Consider the following 23244-nt stretch of genomic DNA (forward strand, 5'->3'; position numbering starts at 1 on the left):
GGATTGCTAAGTATGTTTAGGATTTCCTGTTTTGTTACATAAATTAATAGAAAAGATTTTAAAAATATATTTGTAAGTAGGTATTAATATGAACAGAAGTTTATTTCCATTTGCAGTCTGTTTCTTTTTTCTTGATATTTTCCCATTATTGTATATGACGAATTTCTCTCCTGTAAAGATAAAAGAACTTATTTCCTTGGAAGCTCGGAACAAAAATTTGCTCTCAGGTGACAAGCTATTTTTTTTACCTTGAAGAAACTGATCAGAAAAAAAAAGTGGAGATAGGAAATAAATAACCAGATATCATACTGTGAACACCCTATAAAGAAAAATATCCAATTATGAATAATTTACTCCTTTTCCTTGTAACCTTTTTCTTTTTTTTAATATTCCATACTGTTCTGGTTGTCTGGAGCATATGCATTTTCCTTTTCCTAAAGCTATTGTTCATGGCCACTTGTAAATCTTGGAAAGGCTGGACTGAAAACATGCTCCACATTTACTTTTATATTTATTGTATCAGTTGGCTTTACATTAACAACTTTTGGGACTAGGATGTTCACAAGTAAATGTTTGTTTTTAAATAAAGCCTTCCTGTAGTGAGAGAAACTTAGTTTTTAATAATATAGAAATTTTAATTTTAAAACAAATGATTGTCACAAATGAAGAATGCTACATTCTCTGCGCTCCCGTGTGTGTGTGTGTGTGCGCGCGCGCACATGTGCTCAGTTGTGTCTGATGCTTTGTGACCCTGTAGACTATATAGCCCGCCTGGCTCCTCTGTCCATGGAATTCCCCAGGCAAGAATACTGGAGTGGGTTGCTGTTTCCTACTCCAGTAATGTATATGTGTGTGTGTGTGTGTGTGTGTGTGTGTGTGTATAACATAAATTTATATCATAAGTATATAAATATAATTTATTTTGACAGAAAAGGACTACATGGAACAGTTGACTGAACTGACAAGGTTGCTATTTAAGCTATCAGAAGTAAAGAATATTTTCTCAAAGTCTCAAGTTGAATTACCCATCCCAGACGATCCTAAAAAAGCACTTGTTCGGTTCTTTGAGGTATTTTTTTTATTCATTAATATAATTGTCCAAATCAGTTAAAATTTTTTTTCCAAAAATCCTGAAGTGTTCATTATGTTTTTTTATAAAATGAGTTATTTTAAACTGAATCATATTATTGGTTGCTGCTATTATAAAATTCTGGAGGAATAGAAATGTGAATCTAAGATATAGCATATAATTCATTCTTGAGGACAGCAGAGGAATTACATTTAATGAAAAATAGTAAGAGTAAAGAATGCCACATAAAAACCTTACTCCAAATCTGATCAAAATCGTAGGAGTATCTTATTGCTAAAATTGCTGGATAACCATATTCTTCAGGTACTTAAATCTCCTTATATATGGTGCATAATAGTTCCAACTTAATGTTTACCACCCTGTAACAAACTGTAAATTTTACAGTAAAATTTTAGTGTGTATTCAGCATAAGCACCAGCTACTTCATATCCATAACATGGTTGGGGCTTTAAAATCTAATCCATTTGTTTTGTCTCTGTAATAAATAGTCCATTCAACATTTTACTTTTAATTATTAATTTTGTAGGGATCTATCTTACGTGATAGTTTTTGTTTTATAGCCTAATTGAGGTTGTTAATGTGCTTGAATTAGTGTTTTTGTAAGCTATTCACAGTAAAACTTGGTTTATTTTCCCACAGTGGTTGATATTAACTGCAATGAAAATCATTACAACCCATAAGCTCTTTCCATAAATGTGAATTCTTCCATTGGTTTTCATTAAGTTAAAATATAATTGTAAAACAGAGACGTCGTATTAATCTTAAAAATATTTCATAATGGTATAGTGAAAGTGAATATGAAAGTCGCTCAGTTGTGTCCGATTCTTTGCAACCCCATGGACTATACAGTCCATGGAATTCTCCAGGCCAGAATGCTGGAGTGGGTAGCCTTTCCCTTCTCCAGGGAATCATCCCAACCCAGGGACCGAACCCAGGTCTCCCACATTGCAGGCATATTCTTTACAGGGAAGCCCAGGAATAATGGAGTAGGTAGTCTGTCCCTTCTCCAGGGGATCTTCAGTATATGCAAATGTAAAATACACATGTCTCTGGAGCCTTTTCTTTCGTTCTTGATTGGATCTCCATCTGTAATTAAACACCTTTGGCAGGGACCATCCTGGGCCAGAAAAGAATGTAAAAGTCAAGCACCCCACTGATCATATTCTAAGGCTCTCCTAATTTAATCCTATCCAAATTAATTGCTCTTTCACCACTCACTAAATTATAGTTACTCGCTAAATGCTAGATAGTATTCAGCGAAGATTTCTTAGGGACTTGAAGAACCAAAAGAACTAGTCCTTGATTTTAGTGAACTTTTACTTGTCTGAGAATACAAGACATGCCCAGAGATTAAAATAATAAGATAGTATATGATAAGTGCCAATTAGTTGATAGGTCAATCAGCAGGTTAAGAATTCAGAGCATCTTGATATAAGAAGTTTAGATTTTATTGTGAACAGGTTTTATAAATTTTTAAGTAGGTATGATTTGATCATATGACTTTAAGAAAATTGGTAACAACAGAGAACAGAGTACATTAAAGGCTCAGGAGCACTAATGGCCAGAAACTAGTGGGATTTAGGAGGAATTGAAGATTGAACTAGGGGATCTTTGAATGATTAAGAAATACTGTGTTTAACTAGAAGAATGATGACCTTAAGCAGAGATCATGATTTAGGATAGGGCCATAGTAGGTGAGAAGCCCAATTTTAAACCTGTTGAGTTTGAAATTGTGTCAGGGAGTGCTCAGGAACCTCTCTCCCCCACCACGTGCTATGACTCAGAACTCAGCATATAGTTGTACTTAGGTCTATGATTTATCACAGTGAAAGTTTTCAACGTACAGTCAGCAAAGAGAAAAGGTACATGGGTAACATCTGGAGTAACCAAGCACAGCTTCCAAGAGTCCTCTTCTAGTGATATTACCCTGGACGTGCTTAATTCTTCCAGCAAGGAATTGTGAGAGCACCTGGGAAATTCTTTACTGGGGGAACTCTTAAATGACTGAGTGCCCAGGAGTTTTTTGGGTTTTTTTAATGGGGGCTGGCCACCTAGGCCCTGTTTGTTCAGCACTTTTAAAAATCCAGATTCTCAGAAGGGAAGCAGATATCCAGCATAACTGTACTGGTTGCACAAACTGTTGACACACAGTGAACCATTTTTATCTGAAATGATAGGGGAAAAAATCTAAGGTTCCAAAAACCAACGCAGGGCCAACCTTGCATGTAAGCCTTTTAAAGATAGTGACATTGGGACCTGCTTTGTTAATTCTTCTTAGCAGAAAAATGATAGCATGGCATGAAAGTAGGGATAGTCAAGTCACTGAGAAATACACATCTCATAATTAGGTTAAGGCTAAACTTAGAGAAATACTGAAATCTAGGGCACTGGTTTTCTCAAAAGTCCTTTCATAGACTTCTAGGAGCCAGTAATTTTCAGGGGTTCTGTGAGCTCAAAAGTATATTGGCGTTTATACAAAGAACATAAAAGCTCTAGTAGAAATCAACACCAGGCCCAAAATGATACTAGTAATCATTATAATTTTCAAGGCCATGCAATCAAACAGGGAGAAAAGCCAGTTCACTTAAGAATATCACTAATGAAGCCATAAAGTTATTGATTTTAATAAATGTTGACGCTTGAGTACATGCCGTTTTTGTATTCTGTGAATGACGATAGGAAGTGTATTTAAAGTACATTTGCTGCACACCAAAGAAAGACTGTTTAAATAAGAAACACTTAAGTAATTGAGTTGATGCTGAACGGACACTTTTATCATGAAAGAACAACTGACAAAATATGGTTATTCAGACCTGAGTATTTGGCAAATATTTTCTTAAAAATGAGCCTATCACTTCAAAGAAAGCAACTTTGAAATCACTTCAAAGACAGCATTTTTGCTGCTGCTGCTAAGTTGCTTTAGTCGTGTCCGATTCCGTGCGACCCCATAGACGGCAGCCCACCAGGCTCCGCCGTCCCTGGAATTCTCCAGGCAAGAACACTGGAGTGGGTTGCAATTTCCTTCTCCAATGCATGAAAGTGAAAAGTCAAAGTGAAGTCGCTCAGTCGTGTCCAACAATTCGCGACCCTATGGACTGCAGCCTACCAGGCTCCTCCGTCCTTGAGATTTTCTAGGCAAGAGTACTGGAGTGGCTTGCCATTGCTTTCTCGAAAGCTTTCAAGAAAATTAGAATTTTGGAACACTTATTTTTGCCACCAGGACTTGATAGTTTAAGACTTTTGAATAGCATTGGTGTTAACAAATAACGATTATTTGTTATATTAACAAATATGATTTTTAAAAAATACAGACAGTGAAATGTGTTGTCCAAATTGGGAACCAAAATTTTTCAGATAACAAGTACAGACTTTTTAGAAAGCATGCATGGGTGGAAAACATGCATTCAAAGCACTGGATAGACCAATGGCTTTTAATGTAGCAGAGTAAGAATATGCATTAAAGTGACTTTGGATGCCATATTACAACTCACATTTAAGAAATACCACCTGTCAAGTTTCAGTATCAAAAAGGAATCCCACAATTATCTGAAAAATTTTATTAAAATATTTTTTCTTCTTCCAGCTACATATATTTATGAGACTTATTTGTTTTTATCTACAACATATTGCAACATATTGTATGCAAAAGCAGATATGAGAATAATTGTCTTTTATTAAGCCAGACGTTAAAGAGATATGGAAAAATGTAAAAAAAAAAAAAAAGCCACTTTTCAGTACTTTTTTTGTTTGTTTTGGAAAAGGAAGTTATTTTCACTAAAAATATATTCTAGTAACATGTTTATAATTTTAAAAAAAATTTGAAATTTTCTGTTGTAATTCCTAATATCATAAATTTCAATGGATACAGTTCAAATAATGTAATAATAAGCCCTTTAAGATCCTCAATTTTAAAGTGTATAACAGGAAACTGAGACAAAAAGTTTGAGAATTTCTGGTCCAGGAAAAGAAGTATAGAAAACCAAGGGCAGAGACCTAAATGGAAAAGGGGATTCGTTGAGTATATATCTTTTGTTCTCACCTGTTCACTTCCTAATCACTCAAGTTCACTAGGCTTCTTATCTTTTCCTTTATTCTACGTTTTATCATCAACATGGCTAACTTTAATATCACCTTGGATAACTTATCTTGAGTCCCCATTTCAAATCTTCTCCAATAGTCTCTCAGTGATCTTCACTTCTTCTGTCATCCATCCACTCCCATGACTAATCACTGAACCATGGCGTCACTTGGTGCATCTGAAAGTTCACTGACTGTCACCACTTTCCTTCCAACTCTTTGAGTGACTTCATCAGGACCTTCCTTTCCCTTTTTCCGAAGTCCAGCATCCTCTGATGGTCTCACTTTCTTCTCTGTCTACCTTAACTAAACTTCTTGGAGGCCTCATTTCAACTACTCTTAACCAACACACTCAGTCTCCCATCCCTGTCTTTTGGTTACAGCTCTAAACCTTCAACTTTGGATCAGTACAACCACCTGGTTTCTTTTCTTTGTCTTGTCTTCTAAGAGCTTCAGGAGAAAAACCACATAACCATGTATACTGGTGCTATTGATGGACCAATTTGGGTGATTGAAATTCATTGTAAGTTCTCAGTAGTGGCTTAGAAACATCACTGCTGTCCTCAGACCTCACCCATCCCTAGCCAGTTTTCTATTGATTCTTTTTGTGACTTCTCAGCTCTTGCTTATTCTCACCTTGTCACAACTAGCCTCTCACGTATTTACCTCCTTCTTCTGACTTCATCATTATTATTTTACTACCTCATCTCACACTTCTCTGCCTCCCCATTTTGCCATTTCTACCCTTTGTACCTTTTTTTTCCTCTGAGAAAGTTAAGCTGGCAACTATTGGCTTATAAACAAAATTCTGAGGAAAAAATCAACTCATATCATAAAGCTGAACTTTATTTATGGAGGTCTGACTTGTAAGAGTTTATTAACTCACCAGTAGGTCTTTTTTGTAGAGATTTGTGAATTTAGAATTCCCAGTTATGTGCTAGAAATATGGTGAGCTGTCCTGTTTGGCTCACCTAATGCCTAATAGGAAATTTGTTTATAAGCTTCTTGTATATTATTTCCATGTGTCTTCTAACTAATACTTTGCTGACTCATAATTATTGGTGAACTGATTTTTTTTATTCTTCCTTTAGCCTTTATTTTAATCATAAAAGGCAAGGTAATTCTTTTTTCTGGATTTTAATTGCTGTGAACACTTATTGGAAAGTTAAGGTTGAAGGCTTAAATGTAAGGAATATGTATGTGCATGTGTGTGTGTAGAAAGAGAAATTATCTGTATTTTTCAAAGTCTGTATTGTAGAAAACTTGGAAAGCTAAATCATGTTTTTTCTTATTTATAGGCTGTTGGTATAACTTACGGGAATCTGCAGACAGTTTCTGATAAATCTGCCATGGTCACAAAGTCCTTAGAATACCTTGGTGAAATATTAAAATATATAAAACCTTATTTGGGAAAAAAAGTTTCCAGTGCAGGGCTGCAGCTGACTTATACGATGATGGGTATGTATTCCTGACTTTATTAAAACTTCCCTAGACTTAACCTATGGTATCATGATGGATAGGAATATACTGATACACTGGCTAAGTCACTACTCTCCACACAATCTTAAGAATAATCTGAAAGACAGTGATTTAGTTTAAAGTAATTCATGTTGACTTTCAAGTGTATCTGTGTCTTGCCCTACCTCCTTTCAGAACTTTTCTTCTTATGCTTGGTTAATACTAAAATTAATTATGATCAATACAAAAAACACACCAACTCCAGCTTGCTACAGATATAGTCTGTTGTAAATCATTCACATTGTGAATGCCTGCATAATTAAAATGAACCTTTTCCAACACTTATCTATGCTTTGCTAGAATTTAAAACTTCAGAAAACCATCACTTCTTTCTATTTTTTATGGTCTGCTCTGTATGAAGGAGGTCAGGAAAGGATTTATTATGGTGCTAAAAGATATTTATGCTTCAAATCTTGTTTCTCACAATATGTTTTCTCCTCTCAAAAAGAAAAGAAATCTTCTTCTCTGTCTGCGCTATAACAACAGAGGTCATCCTTCTTTAGGAAGTCAGTAATTTGAATATCTTTGTTCACTAAAACCTTGTTGCTAACCAAAAATAGGAACTGGATAAAGGGAAATGAGAAGGATTTCCTTAGAAGTTTTTATACAGAATTTAAGTTTACTTTTTTTCTCTGTGGCCAAAACCTTCTATCTGTTCCCTTTGATCTTGTGAACATATGAATAAACCTGATTTGGGCTGTCTGAAACCTTTTATCTTTGTTGTGAAAGATAAAGGAGAGTGTGAAAATGTGAAAATATGGATGATGTAGGATGTAGTGAAAGCAATAGTAGCAATTTGGTTATTTTAATTTTAGAGAAAAATATAAGTGAGCATTTATTATAAATTTAACAGTAAAATTTAGATTAACATGTATTTCAGCATTTAGGCTTATAATTTATTAGTTGCTATTGGATTTTTACCAAGCTAAATGTATGATTTTAGAAAGATGTCTTTATTTTACAAAATACATGATTGTCTTATCAAGAACTGCAAAATCATTTGGATTGGTGATATGTAGACCTGGGACATTCTCCTTATGAAGAATTGGGGGGGCCTTTGTTTTGTTACAGGCTTGATTTTTTATTTAATGGCCAGTGGATATGGTATTCTTCCCCTTTGTCTAGCCCTCAGAGTCTGGGAATAGAGTACACTGCTATAGTGTTGCCCATTTAGTCGCAGAAATTAGGAACAGATGTCTTTTACGGGTACACAGGTTTAGAAGAAAACACAGAAAGAGCAAATACAAATTGTTGAGAGCTGGAACCTGTTCTGGGTGTGTGGGGCTGTCACATCATCTAGAGTGGAAGAAAAGGAACCACCTGAAGATCGTAGTTTGTTTACCTGGCTGGTTCCTCCCTGGGGATGAATGCCTCTCTCTTCAGTTGCACTGCTGCTAGTGGAGGCACTAACTCGGGACAGCATCACTCCAGACTAAGGCATCTGGGGTCTTAATCGTCTCCAGGTAATTTCTGAGAAGGCAGGATTGATCTCTCAGTAGTATCTTCAACTTTCCTTCCCTTTATGTCCTTTTTTTTTTCCGTTCTTTATATCTCTGGCTTTTCTGTTTCCATGACTTTCCTTTTGATCATGTTTCTCTCTTGGGATCCTTCTTCCCCTTTGATCTTTCAAATTGAAATTCTACACATGACCCTTCACTGTCCAGCCCAGGAAGACCTGCTCTCCCTGACTCTGCTTCACTTGTCCTTCTCTTCTGACTTTTTTTTTTTTTTTTTTTTTTTGGTAGCTTTCCATTTATTACAATTTGTGTACTTGATATGCCTCCAGTAAAATTTAAACCTGCTTATGGTTAGTGGCCATATCTTATTATTCCCATCATCGTGTTGTATTCTGAACAAATAAGAACATTTACTGAGTGTATATCAGGCACTGATTTCGGAACTGATGATATAGTGGTTAAAGAGATTCTCCAATGTAGAGGATGGCATATATTATTAACTAAATATTTCTGAAACTTAATAACCTTAAATATAAATCTAGCTATTTATTTATACACTATGTAGTGTATTTTGTAGTGTTACTAAATGAGCAAAGTTGCTTTCTTTTAACCACATCTAAAAATATATAATGATCTCAATTGTCTTTTTTTTTTAAGTCTTAATATATACATAGAATAGAAAATAAATAAATACATAAGAACACTTATATACATAGAGTAGAAAATAAGTTGGAGAAGGCAATGGCACCCCACTGCAGTGCTCTTGCCTGGAACATCCCATGGACGGAAGAGCCTGGTGGGCTGCAGTCCATGGGGTCGTCAGACACGACTGAGCGACTTCACTTTGACTTTTCACTTTCATGCATTGGAGAAGGAAATGGCAACCCACTCCAGTATTCTTGCCTGGAGAATCCCAGGGACGGGGGAGCCTGGTGGGCTGCCGTCTATGGAGTCATACAGAGTCAGACACGACTGAAGTGACTTAGCAGCAGCAACAGAAAATAAGTAAATACATAAGAATTCTTGTGTGGCTTTCAATTGTCGGAATATATTCCCCACAGTTTTCCTATATTTTCAGCTTTATCAGTAAGTAAGTAATAGTTCTTGGTGGTGGTTTAGTCACTAAGTTGTGTCCAACACTTGCGACACCGTGGACTGTAGCCTGCCAGGCTCCGCTATCCGTGGGATTCTCTAGGCAAGAGTACTGGAGTGGGTTGCCATTTCCTTCTCCAGGGGGTCTTCCAGATCCAGGAATTGAACTCAGATCTCCTTCATTGCAGGCAAATTCTTTATTGACTGAGCTACAAAGGAAACCAAAAGGAAAGTGAAAGTCGCTCAAACCTCTTCGACTCTTTGCAACCCCCTTGCAGTTCTCCAGGCCAGAATACTGGAGTGGGAATAGTTCTTAGCCAGGAAAAGTACTTGGTTTCTTACCAAGCTACTCTGTGTATTTAAACCTTTTCCAGAGTTTTTTACTTAAAAAATTTTTCCTTTGCATTTTTAGTTCCACACACCCTTGAATGTTCTTTCCTGAAACTTTCAATTAGGGGCTTGATAGCAGTAAAACAAATGTATCATCTCTACCTTCTATGAACTCATGAAATTTTAAGTCTTCGTCAGTGTTATAACCATTGCAGAAGATAAAATACAAGGGTAGATGAGGCGTTTTCAGTTGGAAGGTCCTTGCTCTTTATAAGTTAATACCTGTGTGACACTTAAGCGTGATATGAATCATTTCAAATGTTGGTGATGACGACCGTTCCTCTTACCAGTGTATTAATGTGTTTAGAATGTGAGCTCTTCTTACATTGCTGTCATCCTCAAGATTTTCACCTACTGGAAAAATGAGCAGCAGGCCAGCGTTATTTAAAATATTGCTAAGTGAGCATTGTGTTTCTTATGATTGATTATTGTATTTCCTTTTACAAAAGATTAATGTTGCTGTTTGTTCTTAAAAGTGATTATTGGTTGTTGTTTTTTAAAAACTGTATATTCATCTCTAAGCATATTTTTGTTTTCCTTCAGAGCTCGAATTTTAAACTTTCTGCTTTATGGAAATGACTTTGAATTTTATCTTCTTTTTTGCTTTTCTAAGACGAAATAAAAGAGTTTATGCAGCAACTGCTGTTTGGACAAGTGCTTAATGATCTCCTTTTAAATTAATATTTTTCAGTAAAAGAGGCCTCAGTAGCGGTAATATACTCTAAAGGGAAGTATATATCTGCCCTTAATTACTTTATTAAGCAAAAAGTGCTCATTTGTTGTTTTACCATCATTCAGTGTAGCAGTTTTTTGATAGACTCCTACCATTAGGAAACCATAATACAGTTCATGTAGTAAAGAAGTCCATTTCTCTTCTTTTAGAATCAAAATTTAAATTCAGTGTTTGTGTTAAATAGCTAGAAGTTATAAAAACTGAAGTTCCAAGAGGTTAAGTGATTGCTTCAAGATGTTACAGCTAATCTTTTTTCCTACTGCAACAATTAAATTTAGTGATCCTTCTTGTGGCAAACTGGGTTCAGACAGCCTGTAAATGTAATTTAAAATATAAAGAAGTTAGATTATCAGTAAAATTTACAGTAGTATGAAGAAGCCCAGGGAAAAGTGAATATATACATAAAAGCATAATATATGGTGTTGCTGCTGCTGCTGCTACTGCTAAGTCGCTTCAGTCGTGTCCGACTCTGTGCAACCCCATGGACAGCAGCCTACCAGTGTTCTTAAAGTTGGACTACAGATTAGCCTCTGAGTTTCCTAGCAGCCTGAACAAAAAGAGAGAGAGATCTGGCTAATGGCAACATTCAGTCTATAACTTCACATAATGTATAACTACACGTTGTGTGTATGTATTAAATGCCAGTTGCTCAGGAAATGTATGTTTTTCTTGGCCCAGAATTCTGAGACAGTTGCCTCTTCAGTGAGATACTTGGCATATGTCTTTTGACTGTTAATATATGTTTCTTCCTATTGCCAACTTTAACTTGGTCCTCTATGTTTTAAATATACTTTTCTTTTTTTTAACTGGAATGGCAAAATTTTCTGGTTAGAAGATAACCGTAATTTCTCTTACCACTCCTCTTTGTTAGGAACTCTGGTTAAATCATGGGCACTGATCTTTGCCACCTCTAAAGCCCAAAAATTACTATTCCGGATCATAGACTGTTTACTGCTGCCACATACAGTATTACAGCAGGAGAAGGAGCTGCCTGCACCTATGTTGACTGCAATTCAGAAGAGTCTTCCTTTGTATCTCCAGGTATAGTAAGTGTGACTGCTTAAAAGGAAAAGGAAAAAAAAAAATTGACACTTGCCTTAAAGCAGTTTACTAATTGCAGATTTCAAAACTATACGTTATATTCCTAATGTACATGTATGATGATGTATTTCCACTGAACAGGTTTAAAATTCTTTAGTGTTGAGCTCTGAAAACAAAGTTGAAAGAGGCAAAACCTCCACTCTCAAGAAGCTTAAAGTTGAGCGAAGAGACTGACTAGCGTAGACAATCCAGCATTTGCTCAGCATTTTCCTCAGAGGCCTCTGCTCTCTGTCAGCCAGACTGGGCTGAAGGGATGCAAGAGAAGATAACTGTAGTAAAGAATATTAGGTGTTAAAGAGCAGAGTGGGTAGGACTTGAAGGACTGTTCCTGTAAGAGGGAACAGCGTGTGGAGAGCATAAGCTATAAGAAAACATGACTCATGGGGAAAGGCAAATAATTCTTCTGTGGCTGGAGGCTCATATAGGAGGAGCCGCATAGTGAAGAGTTTTGTGTACTTCAGAAGTTTGGACTTGCTCTTGTACAAGGGGGATGTTGTTGGATTGTGAGCAGAAAAGTGGGAGAGACATACCATATTTACGTTTTAGAAAGGTGATTCTGGTGGCCACATTTAAGCTGGTGAGGAGGTTAGATTGGAGGTTTGGAAGGCAGGGGGTAGTTCATTATCTGAAGGTATGGAACTAAGGCAGTGGGTACGGAGCACGCAGCAGATTTTAAAAACGTTTAGTATCACCAGTCACAGAGTTGCTGAGCATGAGTGTTGTAGAGCAGCAGAAAGAAGTAGAATACTTCTTAGCTTTCATGGTGGCTGCTTATGTCAATAGTTGTGTGGAGTGCTTGCCCCACCGTGGCCCTCTGATACCAAAACAGTTCACGTAATAAAAATTCTTAAAAACTTCCTAAGTTAAAAAAATTTGTTGAATTATCCATTTGGCAGAACTCACTTGGAGCTATATCTTTAACTTCTTGAAGGTATGAGCTCTTCTCATCAGAATTTTTCTTAAAGTATTCATTTAGTATTTTATCTTATGATATAATATGCTTTTCCTCAAACAGAGCATGAAAGAAATAGGTGGGGGAGTCCACTGTTTTGTTTTTTTTAATTGTTGTTTAAGCACTTATGTTTTAACAGCTTTGTACTCTTTTTCATTAGAAATAAACTTTCAAAATTTCTTACTGGACAAATACCATTTATAGTTAAGATAGAGACATGACAGTCATTTCTGATTATTTCTCTGGAAAAAACACATTGTAAAATTACCAAGGTACCAAATTGTAAGTGAACTTTCAGAGCATAATTTGTTGCTCTGTTGGTGATTATTTAGTAAAATGCAATATTTAGTAATATTAGCAGAAAAGTTTTTTTTCCTTAGGGTGTTGATTTGTTTCTAAGTATCAAACACTGCAATCCATGTGAAAGTATCTCATTAACTCTATACAAATACAATGGTTTAAATCAACAGACATATAATAAGACATTGTGAGTTCTGTTTGACCATGAATTTATCAAACTCTTCTCTAAACCTCAATTTCTCCAGCAGATATAGCACTAAGTCAGTGAGGATGTTTTTTGAGAAATTTAAATGAAATAATGAATACAAAACATGTGGCACAGTGCTGACATATTAAAAAAACCTCAAAATCAATTGTCATTATTCCGAGTCTTAATCTTCTGCATTTCTCTCCTTTTGTTATTTTTATTTTAAAAATGTATTATGTTTCTTAACATTGAAAATTTTTAGCATAAATTTTATAGTCTTGTTCAGATAGAATGACCAGTACCATAAGTTTTAAAATAGACCTAACGTGGGTGGGATGCTTTGGGAGAATGGCATTGAAACATGTATAATATCATATGTGAAGCAGATCGCCAGTCCAGGTTCGATGCATGAGACAGGGTGCTCGGGGCTGGTGCACTGGGATGACCCAGAGGGATGGGATGGGGAAGGAGGTGGGAGGGGAGTTCAGGATGGGGAACACATGTACACCCATGGCAGATTCATGTCAATGTATGGCAGAACCACTACAATATTGTAGAGTAATTAGCCTCCAATTAAAATAAATTTATATTAATAAAATAAAATAGACCTAATGTGTATTTTATAACATTGTAATTACATATATATTTCATTGATGATGGAGAAGGCAATGGCACCCCACTCCAGTACTCTTGCCTGGAAAATCCCATGGGCGGAAGAGCCTGGTAGGCTGCAGTCCATGGGGTTGCTAAGAGTCAGACACGACTGAGCGACTTCACTTTCACTTTTCACTTTCATGCATTGGAGAAGGAAATGGCAACCCACTCCAGTGTTCTTGCCTGGAGAAGCCCAGGGATGGGGGAGCCTGGTGGGCTGCTGTCTATGGGGTCGCACAGAGTCGGACACGACTGAAGTGACTTAGCCGTTCATTGATGAGTGTGGTGGTGAAGTTTTCTGAAGATGAGACCCAGAAGAGAGCTTCATCTGTCTTCTTACTTTTCTCCCCTGCTTCCTCTGGGTATGCCCCAAACACATGTGTCCAGTTAGGTACCATTACATAAGTTAACCAAACTCAGCTGTTCCCTGAGCTTCATACAAACATTACCTGTTGATTATGGAAGGTGTTCTTGTTGACTGTGTTAAGTTACGCATTCTGATATATAAATATCAATGCTGGGGGCAAAATTAGTAACTTCCTAATTTTTTTTTAAACTTTATCTTTTAGTATTTCTTTTTTTTTTTTTCTCCTGTAGGGCATGTGTATTGTGTGTTGTCAGTCTCAAAATCCAAATGCCTATCTGAATCAATTGCTGGGGAATGTTATTGAGCAGTATATCGGGCGATTTCTTCCAGCCTCAGCTCATGTCTTAGGTCTTGGACAACATCCTGTTTTGTTGGCATTGAAAAACTCAGCCAGTGTTCCACCGATGTCATTGCTAAAGAAATGCATTGTCCATGTCATAAGGTACATCTAAATATTAAGAATAAGTGGTATTTACAATGTATTATTCTCTATTAAAAACAGAATGGTTTTTTATTTTCTCTATTAAATAATAAATTTCTCTAATAATTTTCTGTATTAAAAAATAACAGAAGTATTGGCAACCTGTAGGATTCTGAGTTTAGAAACTTTTTTCCTGAGAAGTATCTCAGAATTTATCAGAATGACTTGGCAGCCTAATACAGAGCTCTTTAAATTGTTTTCTCTGAATTGCTTGTTTTCTCTGTATTGCTATTATTTTTCTTATATATGTCCTGCTGTTGCTGTTTAGTCACTAAGTTGTGTCCAAATCTTTTGTGACCCTGTGGCCCACCAGGCTCTTCTGTCCATCTGGGAAGTCCATATATATATATGTCATATATAAATATATATATATGAGAAGGAAATGGCAACCCATTCCAGTATTCTTGTCTGGGAAGTCCCATGGACAGAAATGCCTGGTGGGCTACAATCCATGGGGTTGCAAAGGAGTCAGACATGACTTAGCAACTAAATAACAACATGTATATGTATTATTTTTTATCAGTTAAACACTGATTGTATTTTGTACTGTATAAAATGAAGTAATTATAAGAGATAGTTAAGTGAAAAGAAGAATGCTAATATGAAAAAGAAGCAATATGAAGTCCTTTTTCTTTTAGTCTTCTTTGTCTTAATAACTTTTATTATTGGGCAAATGAATCAATGAAACTTCTTAGGTTTTCTACTAAACTCCGTATCTTCTAACTGCAACATTAGAAACCACCTTTTTTTTTTTTTGGTGTTCACTGAAGTATTTAGCTTCATATGAAATTAGTTTTTAAACTTTTAAGATGCTATGGTGATATATATTATTCTTAGTGGTTTTTTTTCTGTGTTTTTAATGATCTGATAACTTTAATATCCTAATATTATCGGTCACCTCACATTACAGAATGCCATGTCTGAGATCTATTCTCCCTCTGACTTTTCTCTGTGTGTTCGTAGTGTTCTGTTACTCAGGTTTGAAAGCTTCATATTCTTTTGTTTCCCCTCCCTTTTCAACCTTTGGCAAATGATCGTCTCCTTCCCTTTTCACATCCCTTTTTTTATCACATTATACCTACATTATAACCAGAGTCTCATAACTACTTTCACTATCTCTAGTCTTAATGGCACCCCATTCCAGTACTCTTGCCTGGAAAATCACATGGACGGAGGATCCTGGTAGGCTGCAGTCCATAGGGTCGCAAAGAGTCAGACACGACTGAGCGACTTCACTTTCACTTTTCACTTTCATGCATCGGAGAAGGAAATGGCAACCCACTCCAGTGTTCTTGCCTGGAGAATCCCAGGGACGGGGGAGCCTGGTGGGCTGCCGTCTATGGGGTTGCAGAGTCGGACACGACTGAAGCGACTTAGCAGCAGCAGTCTTTTCTTCCAGTCTCACCTAAACAATTCTTCAGATTACTTTTCCTAAAATGTTTTTCCAGTATGACACTTCCTTACTCTCAGACTTTCTTTGTTTGCTGTCCATGATCTGTCACTTAACTTTCCCATATATATGTCATCATATACAAACCCTGATGATATTGGTTTAATTATCACCGTTCCAAAATACTTCTCCATTCCCTATATCACAGCTTTGTTCAGACCATTTTCTCCATTAAAATGCTATCTACTGGGCTACATACTCCTAGGCTTTATGAGACCTAATATCTCAGTGTACCATGACGCTTCTTTCCTTCTTCTGGAGCCTTGTGCTCTGTATAATTCAGTTCTCAGAATCTTGATAGTTTTGCCTAACTTGTATATGAATTTTGCAGCAAGATTATAGTACTCTACCACTGTGTTTGAGACATTGCACAGGTAATTTTAGTAAACCAAATGGCAAGTGCTGAAATGAAATCAAATCTTTAAGACCTTAAAGCTGTTAAAGCCCAATGTTTAAGACCCTGGCTACTTTCCTTGACTTTCCTCTTTACTTTGTATATAGTAAAAATGTTTTTCTTACTGTTTCTAGTTGAAGACCTAAACAAGTAGCAATTCCTTTTTCTTTTTTTCTTTGAACACTCAGGAAAGACATAGAGACTGTCTCCTATGATTTTCTCTATTCCAAGCTTCTCTACTCCTATAATTCCCTAGCTTAGGACTCCTCCTACTGAATTCTCAAGAATTCTGGGATTAACTTCCAAAGCACCTATCACACTATAATTGTTCTTTTCTTCCTTATCTAACTTTTCCAATGGACAGTGAGCCATTGCTTTCAGAGACCATATTTTACTTTCTTGTTCTTAGACTTGTACCAAGCACACCACATACTCAATGAATGTTTGTTCTAAGCATTAGAAATTCAGCATTAAACAAAACAAAAAATTGACCTCAAAGAATGAATGAATTTTCTAATATGTAATATTTATTGTAAGTCATTGTATGGAGTAGAAATGATGAAGGCATAGTTCCACCCTTAAGGAATTTATAATATTTAGTGATTTCTATGCCTCATTTTGGCAAATTATATCTCTTCGCAAAGTATATGTAGATGTCTGGTTTAGATTTAGCTATATTTGACACTTTTTCATATTGTCTAGACTTTTTAGAAACTGTGCAATTTCCACTTTGCATTTATTCACGTAAAAAACTACACTGAACACCTGCTATGAGTTGAGACCTGTTCTAAGAGGTAGAGATACAAAGATGAGGCAGGTGAGTTATCTTTATGACTCTGAGTTCAAATTTATAGAAGTTGTCCTTTAAAAGAAGATATTAAATCCTAAATTACCTCTCTAATTCTTTTATTTCATAAGGGAAGGAAGGATACAGGTTGGAATGGAAAGATGATTTCTAGTATAGTTCTCTTATTTGGAAAAATAAGACTCCCTTTCAAATCCATAGATAAATAAATATGAGGAGAGAATCTTTATGCAAAGTCAAATTAAGAAAATGTACCATTGAGGAGCTCATAGGGGAGATCAAGCTTACATTAGAAAGGAAAAAAATTAACAGATTTTTATTAAATTTTGATTGTTTATTTTAAGACCAGGTTGCTTCATATGTGGTTTGTATCTGTATTCTGCTTTGGTCTTTATAGCATGCCAGTAGTATGTGCAGTCATTGCTTCAAAAATCTTAGATTTGAAGAAAATATGGTAAAATATACATAGTTTTTCAAAATTGTGCTTTATGGATTTCAGAGATAAAATAGGCCATCATCTTTCAAGTGTATGACATTTGATTTTGCTCTATTGAAACTTTAAAGAGAAGGAAGAACAAAATTGTGCTTCTTTTCAGGAAGTCCTACTTTGAGTTTAAAGGATCCTTGCTCCCTCCTCGCTTGGCATCCATTCTGGCCTTCATCCTCCAACTTGTTAAGGAAACTAACACTGATGTTTCTGAGATTGAACTACTTCTCCCTGGAGTATTAAAATGCTTGCTGCTGGTCAGTGAACCTCAAGGTTAGTTCATTTAAGAGTTTGTATTTGTTATACTTTTATGTTCACAAATTAAGGAAGTATTCAGTTCTATCAGTTAAGTTGACAGTTATGAAAATATATGGTTATTTCATATCAACTTAATTTTTATCATAGCTAAAGAATGAACCAGAGAAGGCAATGACACCCCACTCCAGTACTCTTGCTTGGAAAATCCCATGGACGGAGGAGACTGTTAGGCTGCAATCCATGGGGTCGCTAAGAGTCAGACACTACTGAGCGACTTCACTTTGACTTTTCACTTTCATGCATTGGAGAAGGAAATGGCAGCCCACTCCAGTGTTCTTGCCTGGAGAATCCCAGGGACGGGGCAGCCTGGTGGGCTGCCATCTATGGGGTCACACAGTCGGACACGACTGAAGTGACTTAGCATAGCATAGCACAAAGAATGAACTCCAGCCAATAGCTGAGGTTGGGTGTGATAAAATGGTTAAAAACTGACATGATTCAGTCGTCTTTTTTTTTTTTTTTCCCCTCCCAAATAGTTGATTTATGTTTATTTTTGTTCAATTTGTCTCTGATACTGAATGCAACTTGCTAGATATCAAGTGGTAAGGGGGCAGCCTACTCCTATTCTGGATTCTGCTATAATATGTAAGCTGATATCTGGGCAAACCTGTAAGTACATGTTGATCCTTTTGTTTTCAGTCTCATCAGCCTTGCTGCCTGTGATCACTTAAAAATATTATTTATTTAGTCCCTGCTGTGAGTAGCAGGCCTTAACAAGCTTATTGGGAATATGCAGAATAGTGGCTGTAGTTCTATCCTGAAGGGATTTTTAGTGTAAATAGATGTGTTGTGTGTGTATTTATCATTATAATGTGATCGTTTGGGGCAGGCTTCTCAAATGCTTCTACTTAAGTACTGCTAACTACTGTGATAAGTGAGTACGGTATACATCCTAAAGAATACGAGGGCAGCATGCAGAGTGGCAGCTAAAAGCTCAGACGGCTCTTTGAAATGTTCTGTTTTATCTGAAAAATTTATGCATGTTTTGTTTTAATCCATGTTATTTTGATATTTAAAAACGGTCCTCTCTGCTTCCAAGCTTGGTTTTGTGAAAAATATTGTATTATGTTAATGTAAAATACCCTTACTTGATAGTAACACCTCTTCAGTAAAGAATATCCAGAGATAGATCCCAGACTGTTCTTTAGAAATTTTACCTTCTTTGAAAACGTTTGCATGCTTTTAATTTCAGTGAAAGTCTGTTGTACTATATAGTACAAAATTTGAGACAGAGCAGATAGTATAACATTTTAGCTAGCCTGTTGTTTCAGTGAGTGTAATATTTGTCAGGAAGGAGGTCAGGTTTGGGGAGGGGAATATGCTGCTCATCTGTAGCTAGTGGTGCGTTGCATGTTCCAAATAGCAGGTATATAAAATGAATATTCTATCTCCACATTGTCCTACAAGCTGAAGGAGCAATGTTTAAACACAGATGTGTGTAATTGGCTCAGAGAAGATGCTCTGACTCTCCTTGTAGTCTCAGTGTTTTAGAAGGACAGTTTGTAAAACTGTAGAAAGTTAGTGTTATGCCCAAGAATATTTCAGTGTTTACCCAAAATACCTGTACACAAGAGCTTGAGTTCACTTCCAGCATGGTGACATGAGAAGCTCTGCAGCCTTGATCCCCAGAAAAACTGGTGAAAATTGTTTAAAAGAAAGCATTTAAATTCTCTGGAAATGGTCCTAAAAGGGTACACAACAAATGGAGAAATTGTCTACTGAAGCTTGGTAGGAACAGCAAATCTTTGAAATTTGAACCAAGACTACTACCTTCTCTCTTACTATCTCAGAGGCATGGGAACTCTGGTAAATTAAAGAATGAGGGTTCCCTCTCCCTGCAGCTTCCAGGAGGAGGGCTGTCTTCCTAAGAGAGGCAGAGTATCAGTGTTTCTCATCCTGCCTCCTAGTCACCTAATGCTAAGGTTATATTCCAGGGGAGTGTGGGTGAGAAGTGAGGCCTTCATTCTTCCACTCAGCTCCCAGTTGTGAGATGGGAGCACTATAATGGTGTCAATGAGAATACTGGAGTGTTGATTGTCCTTGCTGCAGCTTAGAGGTAGAGAATTCATACCAAGAGGATCTGTAGCTGATATCCCTCCTTCCACAAGCACGCAGCACCTAATGTGGGTATGTCAGTCAGAAAATAGTGGGCACCATGATCTGTGTCCCCAGCAACAGAATTTCACCTCTCAGCTTTGCCTGAGAGGGGGACGGGGTAGGAGAAAGCCACAGGACAGATAACTCTGAATTTCTCCCAAAGGAACAGACTTCATTTACAATGAAATGTGAAAAAGTTCAAGCCTGAGGGTGCTGTCAAAAGCAGTGGAGTTTGTGGTTAAAAGGCAATAGGTAGGATAATGATAGATTTATTAGAGGTGTAAGCTAATCTGTAGGTCAACTAGTTTAGTGAGAGAATTGACTGCAAAAAGCCCTGGGGTGAGAACAAATATCACTAATCTCAGAAATCCCCCCTTTAAAAAAGCCTGGATTTGATAAGATCATACACTTAAGCTTTTACTGAGAGAAAATCAGTCAACAGATCCTGCCAGTATGAGGAATCAGATATAGGATTTAATAAACAAAAACTTCAAAGTAGCCATTATAAAAATGTTCAGAAAGCTCAAGGAAATCATAGTTAATAAAGTAGAGGAAGATGTGATGACAGTGTCACATCAGAGAACATCAGTAGAGAAACAGAAATTATTAAAACAGAAAATAACCAAATGGGAATTCTGAAGTTTAAAAGCTAAACTGAAAATCTTAAGTTTAATTTGAACTGATAGACGAAAGAATTAGCAAACTTGAAGATAGATTGTTAGGTGTTATGCATTTGAAAAAACAAAAAAAACATGAAAGAAATGAATAGAGCTTTAGAGAACTGTAGGACATCATCAAGCACACCATCCTACATAGAATATCAGGAGAGGACAGAAAGGAGCAGAAAAAATATTGAAGAAATAATGGCTGAAAATTTTCAAAATTTATCGACGAATACCAATCTATACATTCAGGAAGCTCACCTAATTCTAAATGGAATAAACTTAGATCTACAGACATGCAACTTAGTGGGGGGTAAAAAAGGTTGAAAGTCAAAGGCAAGGAGATTTTCAAAGCAGCAAGAGGAGAAACAACTCTTCTTTCTAAGGAACCCTGGGAAGATTAACAGCTGATTTCTCAGCAAAATCAATGGAAACTAGAAGGCAGTGGGATAACACTGAGTGATCAAAGAAAGCGCTGTCAACCAAGAATCCTATAGTGAGCAAAGCTGCCCTTTCAAAAATGAAAGTCAACTCAAGATATTTGCAGATAAAAAATGAGAGAATTTGTTGTTAGCACACCTGCCTTATAAAAATTACTAAAGGAAGTTCTTCAGAATGAAAGTTAAAGTGAGCTCAGATAATAACTTGAATCCTTAAGAGTAAACAAAGAACAGCAAAGGTAATTATGTACAGTTGACCCTTGAACAGCATGGATTTCAACTACACAGGTCCACTTATTTGCAGCGTTTCTTTTCAGTGAATTAATACTATTCAGTTCAGTTCAGTCGCTCAGTTGTGTCCGACTCTTTGTGACCCCATGAATCACAGCACACCAGGCCTCCCTGTCCATCACCAGCTTCTGGAGTTCACCCAGACTCACGTCCATCGAGTCAGTGATGCCATCCAGCCATCTCATCCTCTGTCGTCCCCTTCTCCTCCTGCCCCCAATCCCTCCCAGCATCAGAGTCTTTTCCAATGAGTCAACTCTTCGCATGAGGTGGCCAAAGTACTGGAGTTTCAGCTTTAGCATCATTCCTTCCAAAGAAATCCCAGGGCTGATCTCCTTCAGAATGGACTGGTTGGATCTCCTTGCAGTCCAAGGAACTCTCTTACTACATAAACCATGGTTAGTTGAATTTGTAGATGCGGAACCCTGACTGAACCCTTTCTGACTTTACATTCAGAAAGCTGACTGTAAAGTTAAACATGGATTTTCAACTGCATGGGGATCAGCACTCTAAACCTTTATGTTGTTCAAGTGTTAGTTGCTCAGTCGTGTCCAGCTTTTGCAACCCCATGGACTGTAGCCCACCAGGCTCCTCTGTCCATGGAATTCTCCAGACAAGAATACTGGAATGGGTTGTCATTTCCTTTTCCAGGGGATCTTCCTGACCCAGGGATCGAATACAGGTCTCCTACATTGCAGGCAGATTCTTTACCATCTGAGCTACCAGGGAAGCCCCATGTTGTTCAAGGGTCAGTTGTAGTTGAAAGGCAGCATAAATGCATATTTTCACCTTTTTTCTTTCAACTGCTTTTAAAAGTAAATGTATGAAATAATATGTATATAATTGTCCTATAATATATAGAAATTTAATATATTTACCAATAACAGTATAAAGGAGATGGTGGGAACAAAGCAGTATTAGACTAAGGAAGTGACTTCAGATGATAACTTAAATAGGAACAAATGATGAGAACAATAAATGATAGGTAAATTTAACAAAACCCAAAATATATATGTGTTCTCCTTTCTTAGCTACTTTGAAAACATAGGAATTTTATAAGGTAGAAATTATAATAATGTATCACTGAGTTTTAAAATTTGTAGATGTAACATGTATAACAGTAATTCCACAAAAGACGGGAAAGTGACTAGAGCTGTATAGGAATGATGTTTCTATATTTTGCTGGAATTAAGTTCATGTAAATCTGAAGCTCTGAAGAGTTAAGATGTACATGATAAACCTAGAGCAACCACTAAGAAAATAATTCAAAACTAATGGACAATCATTAAAGTAACTAATATGCTACATTTGAAAATATTCACTTAATGCAAAAGAAGAGAGATAAGATGGACAAAAACATAAGACATTTAGAAAGCAAAAGGTAAAATAGCTGATGTAAATCCAGCTGTATCTATAGTAATGTTAATTGTGAAACAGTTGAACAATCCAATCAAAAGACAGAGATTATCAGAATTTTTTTTTAAAGCTCTATCTTTATCTGCAGGAAACACTTTTGATTCAAAGATTGGAAGTTAAAGAATGGGAAAGGATACATCATGCAAATTGTAACCACAGAAAGCTGGAGTAGCTAGACTAACCTCAGACAGAAAAGACATTAGGCAAAAAAAAAATATTACTAGAAATAAAGAGGGAATATTTAATAATGATAAAAGGGTGAATCTGGAAGATGTAACCATTATAAATATATGTGTACCTAATAATAGCAGAATACAAGAAAAAACTAAAAGAAATGAAGGGGAAAATAATTCACAGTAATAGTTGGAGGAACTTTGGTTTCTGCTATAATAATAAAAAACTTGAAAGTCATCACTCACCTTCACAACAAGAAAAACTCTGGGCAGCCTGAAAAATAATTCTTCTTAGGTGCATCAGAGAATTGAGGT

General features: G+C 36.4%; 1 protein-coding gene and 1 long non-coding RNA gene across 9 annotated transcripts in view; one reads left to right on the top strand and one right to left on the bottom strand.

The window, feature by feature from the left end:
• The window catches only part of MMS22L (MMS22 like, DNA repair protein), a 126076-nt gene that overhangs the window by 95024 nt on the left and 7808 nt on the right, over positions 1 to 23244 (top strand). For 5 of the 8 annotated variants that reach the window (XM_055535425.1, XM_055535426.1, XM_055535430.1 and 2 more), the window contains 5 exons: positions 930 to 1069; positions 6466 to 6625; positions 11229 to 11398; positions 14149 to 14360; positions 17645 to 17808. In XM_055535425.1, coding sequence (XP_055391400.1) covers positions 930 to 1069; positions 6466 to 6625; positions 11229 to 11398; positions 14149 to 14360; positions 17645 to 17808 — 846 coding nt within the window. Of the gene's footprint in view, positions 1 to 929; positions 1070 to 6465; positions 6626 to 7899; positions 9078 to 9422; positions 10264 to 11228; positions 11399 to 14148; positions 14361 to 17644; positions 17809 to 23244 lie in introns of those variants that run through there. The other 3 variants (XM_055535431.1, XM_055535433.1, XM_055535432.1) reach the window with 3 other exon arrangements.
• LOC129619927 (uncharacterized) lies at positions 13 to 23189 on the bottom strand. The gene is made up of 3 exons (XR_008698292.1): positions 23176 to 23189; positions 19415 to 19536; positions 13 to 170 (listed from the first exon to the last, which is right to left on the bottom strand). It is a non-coding gene; the product is annotated as an uncharacterized LOC129619927 (long non-coding RNA).

This window comes from Bubalus kerabau, chromosome 9 (genome assembly GCF_029407905.1).
Source record: "Bubalus kerabau isolate K-KA32 ecotype Philippines breed swamp buffalo chromosome 9, PCC_UOA_SB_1v2, whole genome shotgun sequence".
Classification (NCBI taxonomy): Eukaryota; Metazoa; Chordata; class Mammalia; order Artiodactyla; family Bovidae; genus Bubalus; species Bubalus kerabau.